Source organism: Natator depressus, chromosome 1 (genome assembly GCF_965152275.1).
Source record: "Natator depressus isolate rNatDep1 chromosome 1, rNatDep2.hap1, whole genome shotgun sequence".
Classification (NCBI taxonomy): domain Eukaryota; kingdom Metazoa; phylum Chordata; order Testudines; family Cheloniidae; genus Natator; species Natator depressus.
In genome coordinates, this window is record NC_134234.1 from 229,418,402 (window position 1) to 229,436,465 (window position 18,064).

The following is an 18,064-nucleotide window of genomic DNA, read 5'->3' on the forward strand; positions in this document are numbered from 1 at the left end:
GGGTCTCTGGTCAGCAGAGACAGCCTCTCCCTATCTGCCATCCCTTAGTAGCGTAATAAATGTCCATACACTAGACTGCCAGCAGTAAGTAAACAAGGAGGATGGGTTCACACAACATTGAGTTTAACCCCACTCAGTTTTCTGAAGGGGAAAGACGGATAAGGACATGGTATATAATAGCATAATCAGTACAGCTGCTTGAAAAGCAGCTTTTCATCTATTTTTCAAAGGAAGTAAATATTTTTGCAGAAAAACCCATCTCCTTCAAAATCCTCCATTGAAATTAGACACTTGAAATAAATAATTGGGTCCAGACTTCAAAGAACCCAACAAGCTCTCCCCCCCCACCCCCCAACATACACAGTTCTCCCCCTGGAAAGGGGGAGGGAGACAGGAAGAACTACCAACAATTTCTTTTTGAAAAGAAAAAGTTTTTTCTATTCACAATGAAAAATTCCCATTGCAATGAAAAATGTTATTGTAAATGGGGGGTGGGGGGGAAAATGGTAACAAGTGTTTTTGTTTTCTTTAAAAACTGTGGAAGATACTTACTCTTGTTAGACCAGCCCTAATAATCACCAACACAGATGCTTTCCAGAAGGTTCAGAGCATGGCATTATACACTATTTTACAATTCTTTATTTGTGGCTTCACATTAGGTGAAGAGACAGGCAGAGAGTGTGAAAGACAATGTCTTTTAGTAGCATGGGAGAAAGTAACTTCAGTGACAGCAATTGGAGTGTTTCAGGGTACAGTTTATATGAATTTCTACCAGATTTAACCATGCTAATGTGCAAGTTAATGTTGTTTACTTTGTCTGAGGCCTATCTGGTCAGCTAGCAACAACACCTTCCAAGAATGAACTCCAGATGGCAGTGAGCATGCACTGTAGATGGACAGGTACAGTGTCTGTCATGTGATTAGTAAGACTGCAGTAGAGCACTACCTGGACACTTTTTTGGAACGGTTTCTTGGCTTACAATTCCACCTCAGCTAAGCTGGGGGATGAAGTTTCCTAGGTTAATGTAACTTTTACGGAGTAGAGTCAATTCTACACAATGACTAGCCTAACTGCTGGAATTTCTCATACTTGAAAATTATACAACTCAGGAAGTTATTGCCCATGCTATTTACTCTCAAAGAAATGTCGGATCTTTCAGAAAGAAAGCAAGATCTTGACGAGAATTCCTTAAACAATTTAGACACCAGCCCTGGCAATAGACTGTTATAGTCAGACTGTTATAGTCATTAAAACCAAACAAATATTCACCTTTCCGTTCTTGGTTCAAGGACACAGCCTGGCTAATGGAGACAGAAGAGCATATAAAGAAGAAAAAGAGGGGCATACTTCTTATATGGTAGTAAGCATTGTCCGGTTTCTCTAGTAGATTATGAGACTACTTGGGTCCCATTGCAAGGTCTTAAAACCACTATGAATAGCAACTCTTGGCTCTATTACCAGATCCATTTTGGAAGAAATATGGTCTTCCTTCTGCAACAGTAAGCACTTGTTTGCAGCAATACCTTGTAGGAGCAACCGTTGCTTATGAGCAACTTTTCCCCTGGGAACATTTTCCCTACTATGAATTGTCCACTCGGTAACAGCAACGTAGCCGCCACATAAGAGCAACATTTGACACATCACATCCCCCACTTACTTGCATCACTTTTTGGTGTCAAAAAACACCAGACAAATCCCAAGAAGTCTCACTGAAAGAAAAAAAAGTACAGATTATCCAAGACTGTCAAACTCTGGGGGCTACTCAAAACCAAGTTGCAGTCAAATGGGAGCTACACAGGTCGACTGTATGCAGAACGTGGAAGCAGAAGGATAAGCTTTTGGCTAAATATGAAGACGGACAGTCGAATAGCTGTTGTAAGCATGGGCATGAAGGAAAAGCCCCCGATGTCAACTAGGCTCTCTTTATATGGTTCAAGGAGAAGAGGGTACAGGCAGCAATGCTTGCTGGACTTGCAATCAAGCGAAAATACCTTCAGCTGGTCTCTTCACTTGGACTGAATGATTTTAAGGCAAGTGACAATTGGTTTACCAGATGGAAGAAATACTTCAATGTTGCTTCCAAAAAAAAGGATCATGGCGAAAAACAGTCAGCGGACAAACCAGCAGCTGAGCAATGGTAGCATGAAAAAATTCCTCACATTCTTGAAAAAGTTTTCCCCAGCTGGCATCTACAATGCTTACTAAACAGGACTTTATCTGAAAGGGCTCTGTGACAGAGGACATGTAGAAAAAAATGGAAAGCTAGAAGGAGGTAAAGCTTCAAAGGACACTGTGCTTGTCTGTGACAACCTGGATCAGAGTGACAAATGACCAGTGTTCATGATTGGGAAGTCAAAACTACCCAGATGCTTTTCGCATAATTTCAGTTAACTTATCAATTACGTCAGTTCAGTGAATGCCTGGCTGACAGGGGAGTTTTCACCAACTAGCTAAAAATGGGTGATTGCCAGCTTTGCTTGTAGAGCCTTAAGATAGGCCTCGTCTTGGATATGTGTGGAGCAGTTATCCAGTGAGTGGTTCTCACTAACATTCAGCTTGAATTCTTACCCCCAATGCTACATCTTTGATGCAACCTGTGGATCAAGGTGTGATTAAGAACACAAAGGGATATTACCAATCAAAAATTGCAAGCCAGATTATTGTTGCTCTTGATGCAGACCCCATAGATGTTCAGACAGTCCTGAAAACTGTAAATTTGCTAGACTGCATTCATCTTTCTTGTTGCCAAGGCATGGCAAGATGTAAAGCCGACAATTTCCAATGGTTTCAGGAAAGGCAAATTCGTTGTGCCAGTGCAAGACGAGGATATTGAACAGTTTGATGACCCCCGAATGATGCTCCACTTCAAGCAAGCATAGAAAAGGAGGACATTGTAGCAGCTGTGGATTTGCTCATATTCAGAGAGATAACCGATGAATTACTGAGCGCTGCAGCAAGGCCAGAGAAAAGAGCTTGTGTTGATGAAACATTTCATAATCGAGAGAGAAGGAGGATGATTTTGATGAAGAAGCTCCTCTGACAAACTCTGAGCTGTTGAAGGATTTGAACACACTCAGCACTTTTCACAGCTAGAGGGACTTGGTGACAGGGTCTACAGGTCTCTTTGGGACATTGTGACTGAGAAGAAGCAGAGCTAACTAACAGTTTTTCATCCAAAATGAGTGAGTTTATCCATTTCTAATTAATTTGCAAGTTGATACTCTATAAATAGAATACACGGAGGTGGAATACTACTTTAATTTGGGTAATTACATTTCAGAGTACAGCCGTGTTAGTCTGTATTCGCAAAAAGAAAAGGAGTACTTGTGGCACCTTAGAGACTAACCTATTTATTTGAGCATAAGCTTTCGTGAGCTACAGCTCACTTCATCGGATGCATACTGTGGAAAGTGTAGAAGATCTTTTTATACACACAAAGCATGAAAAAATACCTCCCCCCACCCCACTCTCCTGCTGGTTATAGCTTATCTAAAGTGATCACTCTCCTTACAATGTGTATGATAATCAAGGTGGGCCATTTCCAGCACAAATACAGGGTTTAACAAGAATGTCTGAAGGGGGGGGGGTAGGAAAAAACAAGGGGAAATAGGTGCTGTTGTCATCATGAATAGGTCGGAATATGAACAAGAGGCAGCTCGGCAGCTCTCCAACACCACTTTCTACAAGCCATTACCCTCTGATCCCACTGAGAGTTACCAAAAGAAACTACAGCATTTGCTCAAGAAACTCCCTGAAAAAGCACAAGATCAAATCCGCACAGACACGCCCCTAGAACCCCGACCTGGGATATTCTATCTACTACCCAAGATCCATAAACCTGGAAATCCTGGGCGCCCTATCATCTCAGGCATTGGCACCCTGACAGCAGGATTGTCTGGCTATGTAGACTCCCTCCTCAGGCCCTACGCTACCAGCACTCCCAGCTACCTTCGAGACACCACTGACTTCCTGAGGAAACTACAATTCATCGGTGATCTTCCTGATAACACCATCCTGGCCACAATGGATGTAGAAGCCCTCTACACCAACATTCCACACAAAGATGGACTACAAGCCGTCAAGAACACCATCCCCGATAATGTCACGGCTAACCTGGTGGCTGAACTTTGCGACTTTGTCCTTACCCATAACTATTTTACATTTGGGGACAATGTATACCTTCAAATCAGCGGCACTGCTATGGGTACCCGCATGGCCCCACAGTATGCCAACATTTTTATGGCTGACTTAGAACAACGCTTCCTCAGCTCTCGTCCCCTAACGCCCCTACTCTACTTGCGCTATATTGATGACATCATCATCATCTGGACCCATGGAAAAGAAGCCCTTGAGGACTTCCACCCTGATTTCAACAATTTCCATCCCACCATCAACCTCAGCCTGGTCCAGTCCACACAAGAGATCCACTTCCTGGACACTACGGTGCTAATAAACGATGGTCACATAAACACCACCCTATACCGGAAACCTACTGACCGCTATTCCTACCTACATGCCTCCAGCTTTCACCCTGACCACACCACACAATCCATCGTCTACAGCCAAGCTCTGCGATACAACCACATTTGGTCCAACCCCTCAGACAGAGACAAAAACCTACAAGATCTCTATCAAGCATTCTTACAACTACAATACCCACCTGCGGAAGAGAAGAAACAGATTGATAGAGCCAGAAGAGTTCCCAGAAGTCACCTACTACAGGACAGGCTTAACAAAGAAAAATAACAGAACGCCACTAGCCGTCACCTTCAGCCTCCAACTAAAACCCCTCCAATGCATTATTAAGGATCTACAACCTATCCTGAAGGATGACCCAACACTCTCACAAATCTTGGGAGACAGGCCAGTCCTCGCCTACAGACAGCCCCCCAACCTGAAGCAAATACTCACCAGCAACCACACAACAGAACCACTAACCCAGGAACCTATCCTTGCAACAAAGCCCGTTGCCAACTGTGCCCACATATCTATTCAGGCGACACCATCACAGGGCCTAATAACATCAGCCACACTATCAGAGGCTCGTTCACCTGCACATCCACCAATGTGATATATGCCATCATGTGCCAGCAATGCCCCTCTGCCATGTACATTGGTCAAACTGGACAGTCTCCACGTAAAAGAATAAATGGACACAAATCAGAAGTCAAGAATTACAACATTCATAAACCAGTCGGAGAACACTTCAATCTCTCTGGTCACGCGATTACAGACATGAAAGTTGTGATATTACAACAAAAAAAACTTCAAATCCAGACTCCAGCGAGAGACTGCTGAATTGGAATTCATTTGCAAATTGAATACAATTAACTTAGGCTTGAATAGAGACTGGGAGTGGCTAAGTCATTATGCTATTTCCCCTTGTTTTTTCCTACCCCTCTCCCCCAGACGTTCTTGTTAAATCCTGGATTTGTGCTGGAAATGGCCCACCTTGATTATCATACACATTGTAAGGAGAGTGATCACTTTAGATAAGCTATTACCAGCAGGAGAGTGGGGTGGGGGGAGGTATTTTTTCATGCTTTGTGTGTATAAAAAGATCTTCTACACTTTCCACAGTATGCATCCGATGAAGTGAGCTGTAGCTCACGAAAGCTTATGCTCAAATAAATAGGTTAGTCTCTAAGGTGCCACAAGTACTCCTTTTCTTTTTGGTAATTACATTATTATTTGCTCAGCAGATGCCCTTATCCAGGGCAACTTAGAGTGCATACAAAGTATTACAGTTAAGTGGGAGTACAAAAGGGTTTACAAATAAGAGCATGAGGTTGTATACGTTGTTGTGGTTGATGATTGATTTTTCTTAACATAAAAATAAAACTAGATACTTTTATAATCACTCAGTACCACTTTCTTGATACAGTGTAGTGGTAGGCTATGAATGCAGAATAGAACACAGGTGTAAAATATGCAGTACCTATACTAATGTAATACTGTAGCAATAATAATAAACATAACAATCTAGAATTGTAACAATGTGAGGTAACATGTACTGTAGCGGTTTGAGGTATCAGAAGAAGCAGGCTGCCTTTGGTCAGATGACACTCAAAACAGCAGTAGCTGCTTAGGAGCAACATAGCAAAAGAGCATTGATATGTTGCTACTAATAAGTGTCTACGGTCGTTCCTTTTAGGCTATCTTCCTTTTTCACCAATTGTTCATTAACAACAATGGATATAGTGGAAATGCTTTAAGAGAGGATGTAACATGTGTTCCGAGATCTGTACTGGCGGCCTGTTAGTTTCTGGGGTGGAATTTATTGCGTGGAGTCTAACCTAGACAGTTTGAGATGATTGCTTGAGACCACTGCTCTTCTAAGATGTCAATCAGTGAAGCTGACAAGGTGCACCCTCTTAGCTCCCATTTGAACTGGGCTGAGGGGAAAGATGGGTGTCTATCTTCCAAGAAGTTTGAACTAAACTCCCCAGCTTGGTCTGCCAAAGTCCAATATGTTAACCTCATCTCCCGCACGCGGCCCCGCTTCTTGGGTAGTTTGGGTGAGTGCAGATGGATGCACATGATAGATATCTATAGTTTTTTTTGCGTGTTACTACTATAGGTTATAATTTGAGGCTATCAGGGCTGTCTCATGTTGGCATTCTTGCAACAGTTTTAAAACATACAATACTTAAATAAAGCTAGGAGCAGTGATGGACACTGACAAGTTGAAAACAAACCATCGTCTATTACTACATAGACAAGGGACAGATCTGCTAGATTAGAACCCCTTAATATCAAAGGCCACTCAGAACCAATGGCAGAAGCTGAAGTTATTTAAAAATATATTAAAATTTGAAGTAAGATGCAATTTTTTAAACAGCAATGATAATAAGTCACTAAACAGCTTACTAAGAGATGTAGTAAATTCTCCATCATTTGGGTCTTTAAGTAAACCAGATGCCTTACTACTTGATATGATCTAGTTCAACCACAAAGTATTGGACTCTATATTGGTCCCTTTCTGTACAGAGAAAAATGCTGCAGGAATTATTGAATTAAATTCTATGGCTTTTGCTATGCAGAAAGCTAGACTAGATGTCCACAAGTTACTCCTGTCCTTCAAGATCTAGGACATTTTACTTTGAAGTAAACATGGCAATTGTCACCTTTAGAGTACAAACTTCTCTGATCAGTTGAGTACTTAGGGGGCAAAAGAGAAGTTTTAGTAGCCTGTATCTGGTATCCTAAATAGAAGTAGAAACCTATTCCTAATTCACCACTCTGTTCCTTCTTTGATAGAGGAGTTTAGAAGAGAAAGTTTACAGAAGTTCTTCAGAGGTAAGAGAAACGATTCCTGAACAGAACCTAGGAAGAGAAAAATAAAGTGGAAACCCTGCTTTCTCCTGCTGAAGAGATAGGCTGATACAGAACATCTTCAATAATGAGGTGCTAAAGCAAGGTAATGAATTAGTTGGACCATAGTGGAGGCTACAGAAGAATGACTGCAGCATACCTAGTGCCATTTTAAAATCTTCCACAACAAGCCCTCCATCACAAATATCCAGGAAACAGCAGTAGTTTCATTTCAAAGAAACTCAGGCCAGGAAACTACTACTGTAAATTAATAAAGGGGAAACTGTATTGGGAGGAGAGTTGTGCATGGTTATCTAGCTCTGGACAGCACTAAAAGGAGTTTAGACAAATACTAGGTTTTTCATGAGTGATCTTCTCTTCAGTATACTTCTGTAACTCCATTAGTGTTAATGGGAGTTGCAGTTATGAACATGTACTCTAACGAAATGATAACAAGTTAATGCATCAGGCAGAAACATGCAACTAGCAAATAAAGCCTGCCTGAAGAGTGACCCGATTTTTTCAGATTTCAGGAGGAAGGGGCACAAGATTAAAAAGTGGTTAGTAATATAGCTAACTTAATCTTTGTTCTCTGAATAATGACTTGCAACAATTATTGTGAAAGAGCTAACCACAATTCAGTACGTTTGTTCCTTTCAGAGGTGGCTCTTGAGTAAGTCTTTGTTTCTATATTGCAATAGCTTCAATTTAAGGACCAAACAAAAGAATTAAAATGATTGTGTCATATTTCTAGGATGTCATCTATTCAGAAGAAATAGTATAATCTATAAACATTCGGTCCACATGCGGTCTACTTTAGAAGTTTGACAGGAGTCTAAAAATGTATGTAGTCCCTTGCTTGGAGAGCATCATTTCACACTCTCTTTGTTAAGTGCTGGATCATAGCAGAGGTCTGACCAGTTCTTAGTTTGGGTAAATCTCCTATGCAAGTCACAGGAAGTGACCAGCCCTGAACGCCCACATCCTTAAAGAAACAGATGCCACAGAACAGATGGGTAGTGGCAGTTAGAACAAGAATGGTTTTGAGACTGATGTGGAACGTGCTTAGCTTTCTGAAAGAGAAGGATGGCAAGGTCATTACTAGAGTTGGTCAAACAAACAACCACCACCAAGTTTTGTTGGAAATTGAAAAAAAAAAAAAGTAGTCTCATTTTCATTTAAATTTCCCCCAAAAATTGATAAACAAAACCTTAAAAAAATTGGGTTTTAGTAAGAACAAGGGTTTTTCTTTTTGTTGAAAAGCCCAGAAAATTTCATAAAAGTGAAATTTTTCCATGATGATTTGTTTAATGAAAAGCTAATTTTGGATGAAAAACAAAAATACAACTCCCCCCACACACACACACTGCAGCCAGTTCTAGTTATAGTCAGCCACTCATAGGTCTCAAGGGTACAGTTTCCAAAGTCTATGTTATTCTGTCTAGAGACTGTATGGCCAATATGGCGGAAGGGGGAGAGAAACAAACTGGTTTCCTCTCTAGAGTACACATGACTGAAGTTCAGACATCCTCAGATATTTTTTCCTTTGAACCTTCCATTAACAAGCGAAGAAGTAGGTAGGTAGCCTGGATAACCCAATGCACCTGTCTCCATAAGTAGTGCTGTAAAATTTAGGGCTTGCCTACACTTAAAATGCAGGTTCTGTCAGCATAGGTACTCCACCTCCCTGGTAGGTGGCAGTTGGGTCAACGGGAAAATTCTCCCATCAACTCGAGTGCTGTCTACACCGGGGTTAGGTCAGTTTAACTGTATTGCTCAGGGGGCCTCAGCAGTCCTTTCGAAGGAGTTTTCACTGTAAATCTTTTTAATCTTAAACTATACTGAACTGATAACTCCCCAGATGATGATGTGAACAGGCACATTCTGGGTGCATTAGCTTTGGAGAGGACCCCTTTCACATGAATGCTACAGGGACTAGGAGCACAGAAGTGTTGTTCAAGGTCTGGCGTGAGGATGCCTACTGCAGAACTGGCATGCTTTCGTGAGCAAACAGCAGTGATACAGAAGGGAAGAGACAGCCAACTATTCAGCCTGGTCTAGACTAGAAAAATTACCTACTGCTGCAGGCTTTACTTTAGTGTGTCAAGGTCTATTTTTGCTGTTAAAATGCCATGTTTATCCCTGCTGTAACTCCATGGATTTTAGGGATCAGTTTGGCCAGCATCAGTTCACCCCTTTGACACCTATTGTGAGGAGCAAGTAATTTTTCTCCTGTAAGCAAGGCCTGATCCACACTAGGAAATTAGGTCAGTAGAACTACTTTACTCAGGGGTGTGAAAAATCCACAGCCCAGAATAATGCAGTTAAACCGACCTAACCCTCAGTATAAACTGCGCTGGGTCGATGGGAGAATTATCCTGCCAACCTAGCGACCACCTCTTGGAGGTGAAGTACTGACGCCGACAGGAGAACCTTTTCCGCAGGCGTAGGTAGAGGCTTCGCTGTGCAGCTGCAGCGTTTTAAAAACGTAGACAAGCGCTAAGTTTCCAACCGCTACAACATGGATCTCTCTTCAGGGGGAGCAGCTGCTAATAGCATCTTCGAATGAAGGAGTGAACTAACAGACAAGAATTCAAGCCCCATTGGGATGAAGATTTGAGACATTGTTTGGGGGAAATATGTGAGAGAAAGGAAGTGAAAGTGAGGCCTGTACATACTAATGGGAAAGTCAGGCATGGTAAGGAGAGTCTCATCCTCAGGCTGCCACGACCACAAAAACAAAAGCAGAAGACTATATGTAGAAGTTTGTCTTCCCAGGTGATGACCCAGATTCAGAGGCAACTCAATATCTCACCCAGGAATAGAGATCAGGTCTGATCTAAAGTTTTCCATCCAAAACTTTTGATGCAAAAAAGTTAGGTTTTCAACAACATGTACACCCTTCCACCTCCCAAAAAGTTCCTGATTTCTACAGAAAATTGCCTTTTTAAAAAAAAAAGGGGGGGGGGCCGTTGGAAATCCAAAAATACCCAAAAAGTTTATTTGGAAATGCTGCTGTAGTGCCTCATTTCCCTCTATAGGTTGGCTCCAAGACCAAGTACCTCTCATGATACACCACCATCAGGTACTTTCCATATTTACCACAGCAACATAGCAAGAGGGGAGAATAGTGCATCATAGGATATGGAACGTGGCCAAGGAGAACCTAGTCCATAGACAATGGTTGCATGAGATATGTAATCTGTAGTTTGGGTGAGGCACTGTGGTGAATTTCCAAATCAAAAATTTGGTTTTAAGTCAAAAGGTTTTCGGCTAATGAGTCATTTTTCTGCCACAGAAGAACACTTTCCCTATTTTCCAACCAGCTGTAATTGAGAGGTTTAAATTTCACCTGAACACACCTGAATTTTCAGTATGTTATGTATAAACCTGAACTCCTTGTACATTACACAGCAAGTATGGAGGAAAACCATGTTTTCCTCATGAAACCACTTAATCTACCCTTTCATTCAGGCAAGTAAATGCATAACCACAAGGAAATGAGTCTTTATAGCAATATACACCAAAGAAGAAAGGACAAAATGAGAAGAAGTAGGTATAAAATGGAGGGGTTCCATTTTTTTTTAAACAATCTGCCCATCCTTTAACTAGAAAGCCCTTCATTGTTATCAGTTCTGTCCTCAAGCATCATTTGAAGGCTACACCAAACACCCTCCCTTAGCTTTTTTGCTTTTCAACACCACCACTTCAGAAATAATGTGGCTTGAAGAGCAGGGCCCCTTACCACAAGCTGTCTTTCACAAGTCTCCCTCAAATTCACCTCAGGATCTGCTACCCATTGCAAAGCGGTCACAACAAGTTCCTCCACTTCAGAGACTTCCTCTTGCTGAAAAAAAAAGATACATATTAACACTTCAAATACTTAATGCTACACAGCATCACCTAAGCATGATATCAGACTAGTAACAGTACTAGAGAGAAGTTTCTCCAATAAGTGATGCATCACAAAAGTAACTGGCTGGAAGCACTGCCTCCAGATAATTGGATTCAAATAGTCGCCCAAAACTACCTCACTTCAGGTCTCAATTATGAACCACTTTATGCACTTCAGCATGGGCTATTTAGATCTCCAGTTTACTCTTTTCCCTTTACACAGATTCTGCAGAAGGATTACACCCCCTCCCATACAGGAGGGTAGGCCAGGACAGAGCCTCATCTGTGCATGGCACAACTGAGCCAGTGCAGCAGCAGGAGGAATAATCATCAGGGAAAGGCCAGAACAGATTACTGTAGTAATGGGGAAGCAGGGGACAAATCACAATTTGGTCCAATTCAGTCCCTGAACTTCACCTGGGACAGCACAAGTATGCGCTTCCCTTTACTCAGGTCTTATGGTAACTCCAAGGTTCAGTTCTCTAGTCAGAAAGTAAGTGTGATATGGGGAATCTGTTTGATGCATTTGTTTTAAACTAGAGAAGCCTTCCACTACAGGAAAGCAAAAGGATGCTCCTAAGAGACCAATTCTCTATCCATTTATTAATGTGGAAACATTGACTGTGGGATGGTTTGAAAATGCTAAAAATCTGAAAGAGCCCAACATTCCTATAAATAGATACTTATGCAATATCATACCAGTTTTTGGATGGTAGCCTTAAAGTTTTCTCCCATTTGTTCAGGCCCTTGCAGTAACAACAGCACCTCTCGGTCCAATGTTTCGTCCAAAGCCGCCCATTCAATTCCAGTGATCTGTATATTTTTAAAAAGCCAAAACAGGTGTCCCTTGATATCTTTGTATTATAAAGACCAGCACCAGTGACATTTAGAACTGTCAGGAGGACTACCGTGTTGTGTTTACCAGAAGGTCAGAGTTAATGGGAATTTTAAGCTTATCAAGGCTGCAAAAATCCATCATGTCATGGAGATTTAAGAACTAGAAATGTTTTTGGAATGGCCTGAGCGAGGTAGATTCTCCTTGCCTCCACACACACAGAGCAATGGACAGAGTATTAGGACTCCTGGAGTGACAAAAAAAATAGAAGGAGTCTAGACCCGTTTTGCACTTATTTTAATAGGACCTCACCTCTTGCTATTATCCTTTGACACAAGATGAAAATCTGAGACATAATATGGCGGCTCACTACAATGAAGGATACTGTTCAAAACTTCTCATAGGCAAATATTTTGCTTTCCCGTTAGATTACTGCCTATCCAATTATTCCTCATACTTTCAAGTCCACAGAAGGGACAGTGCATTTTAACATTACTTCATAGTTCCCTGCAGTCTCTCTGCAAATGCCACTCTGACCCCTCAACTGGTTGGTGCACTCAGAAAATGGTAAAGTGAGCAACAGACTCACCTCACTGACTAAGCTAGAGGCAGCCAGTGCTGCGAGGAAGGCTTTTAAAAGTGTAGCTGGACAAAGACTTCATTGCACAAGCTAGTGGGACTATAGGTTTTATAAGCCATGGCAATGATTCCCTTTAACACGGTTATGTACCCGTAACAGAGGTATGAGCTGTTCTTGTCTGTAACAAGACAGTGCTGTAGAGTAGTAATGGTGTAAGTGAAAGGAGGATAGTACTCTAAAGTCAGTTCTTCCAACGCACCCGGAGCACCAAGTCATACAGGAATGGAATTAGGACTGCACTGCACAGCACAGAAGCTATTTTTCAATAGTTCTTTCAGAGCACCGGAAAAGTAAGGGTGTTGGTAGTCAGGTATCAAACTTTTGCCACTAGGTTGGTTTGACTCCAACCCAGGTTGGCAGAAACCAAAAGTGGCTCCCTTCAGAGAGCTGTTCAGTCTGGTGCGTTGGTGTGCTTAACTGTCATGCGTCCAGCAGAGTTGGGGGAAGAGCTGATTTTTCACTTCTCTGGCAACTGGAAAAAACTGGGTCAAATGAAATTAGAAAACTGCAGAAAAACTTGGTGAATCAAAAAAAAAATCCATTTGGGGTCAAATGAAACATGTTCATCCAGAAATATTTTGTTTGGTGCATTTTTATAGGATTAGATTTATAAAACAGCCGGAGGAGGAGGAGCCGCCGCCCTCCTTACAGAAACTTCTATCCCAGTGGTTAGGGTGCTCCCCTGGGATGTGGGTTCTTTTGCCTAATGTAGAAAAGGGATTTGAAGTTGGGCCTCCCATACTGCAGGAGAGTGCCCTAGCCACTGGGCTATGGGGTGTTCTGGTACGAGTCTCCCTCAATCTCGCCTATTGAAGGTTTTCCACTTTTAATAATCAAATAATCATTGAAACAGGGACTTTGATCTCCCTGCTCCTAGGGGATTGCCTCAGTTACCAGGCTATGGAGTCACTTACTTTCCCTGGCCCAATGACTATTCACTGTCATTTACAAAGACAATTCATAGTCATTCAAGATAAAAAGGAATAGCCACTGGGCCTCCTTCCCTTCCTCCTGTTTTATGAATGGAGTCTAAGTCCTAGGAAGAAATTTATTGAATTTGGAAAAGGTATTTATTGAATTTGCGTCAAGTTTGCAAAACAGTTCTGGGTTGACAAAACTGTATTTTTGGGTAAACAAACTATTTGTGCACATTTGTTTGCCCAGCTCAAGTGTCCACATTACAAAAACCACCACAACTGACACCCACTGACAAGCTTAGTAGAGGCACCAAGATTTAAGTGAACTTAGATGCTGGACAGACTAACCAACCCCTCCCCTTCCTTCCCATTCATTCTCTGCCCATGGATATGATCCTGCTGCATGTGATAAGCTTGTACTGCCAGTGCAGTACTTGTCTGGTGATTTATGGACGTCAGACTCCAGGTTTCTCTGTTCAGAGCCAAGAGTCCCACTGTGCATAACCCACAGTAGTTTTGAGTCACGAGGGTACTTCCTGTATAGGTAATTATTAGTGGTGCATGCCATGTACATAATATGAAGTGTTCGAACTTAAAAAGTTTCGTACCTCTATAGATTGTTGAGCAAGTGCCAATTCACTGTGCAATGAATTTGTCCCTTCAAGGATGTTGCTGTTAATTTTGTATAGCAGTGGGAAGTCTATACCATTTCTAGAAGGAAAAAAGAACAGCAAAAATTTTACATAAAAATCCACCAAGTTTTTTCACCTGAGAAAAAGGAAAGTTACTGGAACTCCCAATTCAGATACTCACGAAATCAGCTCTTGCTGCATTTGTTGCATATCGTTCACCAGTTTATTTTTTTCCACCCGTAACGTCTAGAATCACACCCAAAGAGAGTTCATAAGTTTACTTGTTATACAGAATAAGAATTTATAAAAATCTGCATTTTCTCTAATGCTCCCACAAGGAAAACCCAGTGCTCTACCTCGATTACAGAGGAGTATTCCACAATGGTAGACTTCAGTTCTTGGATGTCCAAGTCTCTCTGCAAAGGTTGGGGTGAAAGAGTTAGTGGCACAGAACCTAGTGGCTAGCATGCTGAAATGAAGTAACTGGCATTACTTCAGTTACACACTGTACATGATACTCCCTTGCTTGACAAGTTAGCAAGGTATGCTGTTAGAATTTGAATTGCAACTCATGATCTTTCAGTGTTTTACAAAGAGGTCAGAGCACTGTTAGAATGGAGATACGGGTAAACCGAGGAAGGGTTTAATCACATAATTTTATACTTTGTATATTTAGTTGATTTTTCAAATATAGACAGTTGCATTTGTGAGGCAATCCTGAATAGAAAGCAAAGTTTGGAGGCCTTCCCCACCCCTTTTAGATTGCACCCTCTCTTCCCATTACTGAGATTCTTCACAGCTTGTGTATTTTGTCTGTTATTGATTTTTTTACTGCATTTTACAGATGCAAGTAGTAGGAGGATAAATAAAAAAACCCACATACAAGTGATTAGAACTTTCAGGTGGTTTGGTTCTAAAACTTCTGTGCTTACAGCTGTGGGGTTTTTTCGTCTAGACTTTTTAACAAGAGATGTCAAGAAGTAGCAAACACCCCTTCCCCACATTTAGCCTATTCATATCCTTTAAGAGCACTGTACAGGAACTCAAAGAGATGGGTCCAAAACTGAAGCTAATTACCAGCGGTAATGGTTTCAGAGTAGCAGCCGTGTTAGTCTGTATCCATAAAAAGAAAAGGAGTACTTGTGGCACCTTAGAGACTAACAAATTTATCTGAGCATGAGCTTTCGTGGAAAGCTCATGCGCAAATAAATTTGTTAGTCTCTAAGGTGCCACAAGTACTCCTTTTCTTTCAGCTTTAATGGAATGCTAAACTGTATTATAGTGTTTAGCCACTAGGTAGCGCTGTGTGCAAGATACCGGTTTCAGAGTAGCAGCCGTGTTAGTCTGTATTCGCAAAAAGAAAAGGAGTACTTGTGGCACCTTAGAGACTAACCAATTTATTTGAGCATAAGCTTTCGTGAGCTACAGCTCACTTCATCGGATGCATACTGTGGAAACTGCAGAAGACATTATATACACAGAGACCATGAAACAATACCTCCTCCCACCCCACTCTCCTGCTGATAATAGCTTACCTAAAGTGATCAAGTTGGGCCATTTCCAGCACAAATCCAGGTTTTCTCACCCTCCGCCCCCCCCCCACACAAACTCACTCTCCTGCTGGTAATAGCCCATCCAAAGTGACCACTCTCTTCACAATGTGTATGATAATCAAGGTGGGCCATTTCCTGCACAAATACAGGTTCTCACCCCCCCCCCCCCAAAAAAAAAAAACACACACACACACTCACTCTCCTGCTGGCAATAGCTCATCCAAACTGACCACTCTCCCCACAATGTGCATGACAATCAAGGTGGGCCATTTCCAGCATAAATCCAAGTTTAACCAGAACGTCTGGGGGGGGGGGTGGGGTAGGAAAAAACAAGGGGAAATAGGCTACCTTGCATAATGACTTAGCCACTCCCAGTCTCTATTTAAGCCTAAATTAATAGTATCCAATTTTAAACGATTATTTTAAACGAACCTCAGCCATACCTGCCAAAGCATTAAAGCATCTTACAATGAACACATCTGGTGTGTATAATATGCTAGCTACGTAGCCAGTGTATATCTGGTACATAAGTGCACGACAGCAGTCGCCACTACATTAACTACCCTCCTGAAACTTTGGTGGCTTGGATAAACTGAAACCCCAAATTTATACAGTGGCTGTTTCAGACTTAAGGCTCTGTATGGAAGAGACAGGTTGCATAAGGTTTGTTTTACTCTCAGATCTCTACAGGTGTAGGCACAGAAAAGAAGGCTGCACAAATGCAAAATACAAATAAAATCAATAAAGGGAAGCACTGATGCGAGTGTTTCACATTTCAGGTTTAAAATGTAGAATTAGTTAAAGTGGCAACTTACTGCCAATTTATATGGCCAAGCATGTTTCAAAGATGTATTACAGTTACATTAACAGTTCATATTCTCAGAAGCTCAGCTACAGAGCATTCCTTAAAGCAGCAGCATGAAATATTTTGGTACACTGTCCCTTTACTATTATTTTAAAACCGCAAGAGTACTTGTTAAAAAAAAGTTGAAATAACATGCATTGAGAACCTATGCACCAATGAGCAAAGAAAGGGAAGTTGCCGTAAAAGCAAAACAAAAACAAAAAAAAAAACACCTCATCTATTCTAAGTCTAAGATCACCAAAATAAAACAGAAGATGGAGATCAGCTAAACTTTCATCCTCACATGTTTCCTGTGGCTGCAGCCTGGGAGAATGGCAATGCTTAGATGTTGCTGTAGTACATTTCACTGAGAATTGGTCTTACTCCAATACCTTTTAGTTTATGTAAAAGTGGTTTATTTTGTGAATAGTAGCTCATCCTGCAAGTGTCAACGTCTCCAAGCAAATCATAATTTTCTCTTATGTATTCTTTATCCAAAATTTACAGAATCAGTTTATGCAAGTTCCTCTGCAATCAATCACTGCAGGAGTACTCAACCCACTAGACTGCATTCAAAATCCAGTTTCCATCTGGTCAATTGACTGGGTGAACTTAACTCACAAGAAGGACAGATTAAAGAAGGCACAGAGGCTTTGAATCTCTCGAGCTGTAAATCAACCATTGAGAATATTTTAGAATTCTAAGTCTTTTCCATTCTAGGCAACGTAAGCTTTCCCTGTGGCACCTTTCCTAAGAATTGTCTACTGCAATATTTATTGGGTAAGTTATGTTTAAGTTGGAATCTCTTGTCACATTCAGAATGTATGTGCAGTCCTTGTCATAGAAACTTTGGTGGTCAGAATGTTTTCTCAAAAAGAACAGGAGGACTTGTGGCACTTTAGAGACTAACAAATTTATTTGAGCATAAGCTTTTGTGGGCTAAAACCCACTTCATCGGATGCATGCAGTGGAAAATACAGTAGGAAGGGGTGGGTGTGTGCGTGCTTGTGTGTATACATCTCCCCACTGTATTTTCCACTGCATGCGTCCGATGAAGTGAGCTGTAGCTCATGAAAGCTTATGCTCAAATAAATTGGTTAGTCTCTAAGGTGCCACTAGTACTCCTGTTCTTTTTGTGAATACAGACTAACACAGCTGCTACTCTGAAACCCTTATTTATGTTGAGTAATATCTATTCATAGGTCCAGAGTTGTCATGGAGTAAGGTACCATCACGCAGAAGGGTATTAAAATATTACAGTAAAATGGTTTCATTAGCTTTTCCCATTAGTTAAAGTGCCCATGTTCAGAAATTTAAATCAATACAGTCATGAAACAAAAGCTACTAACCTTCAATAGACTTGCATCTTTATTCACCACAGTGTTCTCATAAATGTGCACTCGCATCTGAAGGAAAGAGATTAGAGAAAGGCCT

At 41.3% G+C, this 18,064-nt stretch overlaps 1 protein-coding gene across 1 annotated transcript in view; it reads right to left on the minus strand.

The window, feature by feature from the left end:
• IRAG2 (inositol 1,4,5-triphosphate receptor associated 2) overlaps positions 1 to 18,064 on the minus strand; it is a 64,802-nt gene that overhangs the window by 28,633 nt on the left and 18,105 nt on the right. The window contains exons 11-16 of the mRNA XM_074937393.1: positions 17,980 to 18,036; positions 14,590 to 14,649; positions 14,415 to 14,479; positions 14,210 to 14,312; positions 11,909 to 12,022; positions 11,061 to 11,162 (exon numbers count right to left, since the gene is read on the minus strand). Of these exons, the coding sequence (XP_074793494.1) occupies positions 11,061 to 11,162; positions 11,909 to 12,022; positions 14,210 to 14,312; positions 14,415 to 14,479; positions 14,590 to 14,649; positions 17,980 to 18,036 (501 nt within the window). The remainder of the gene's footprint in view (positions 1 to 11,060; positions 11,163 to 11,908; positions 12,023 to 14,209; positions 14,313 to 14,414; positions 14,480 to 14,589; positions 14,650 to 17,979; positions 18,037 to 18,064) is intronic.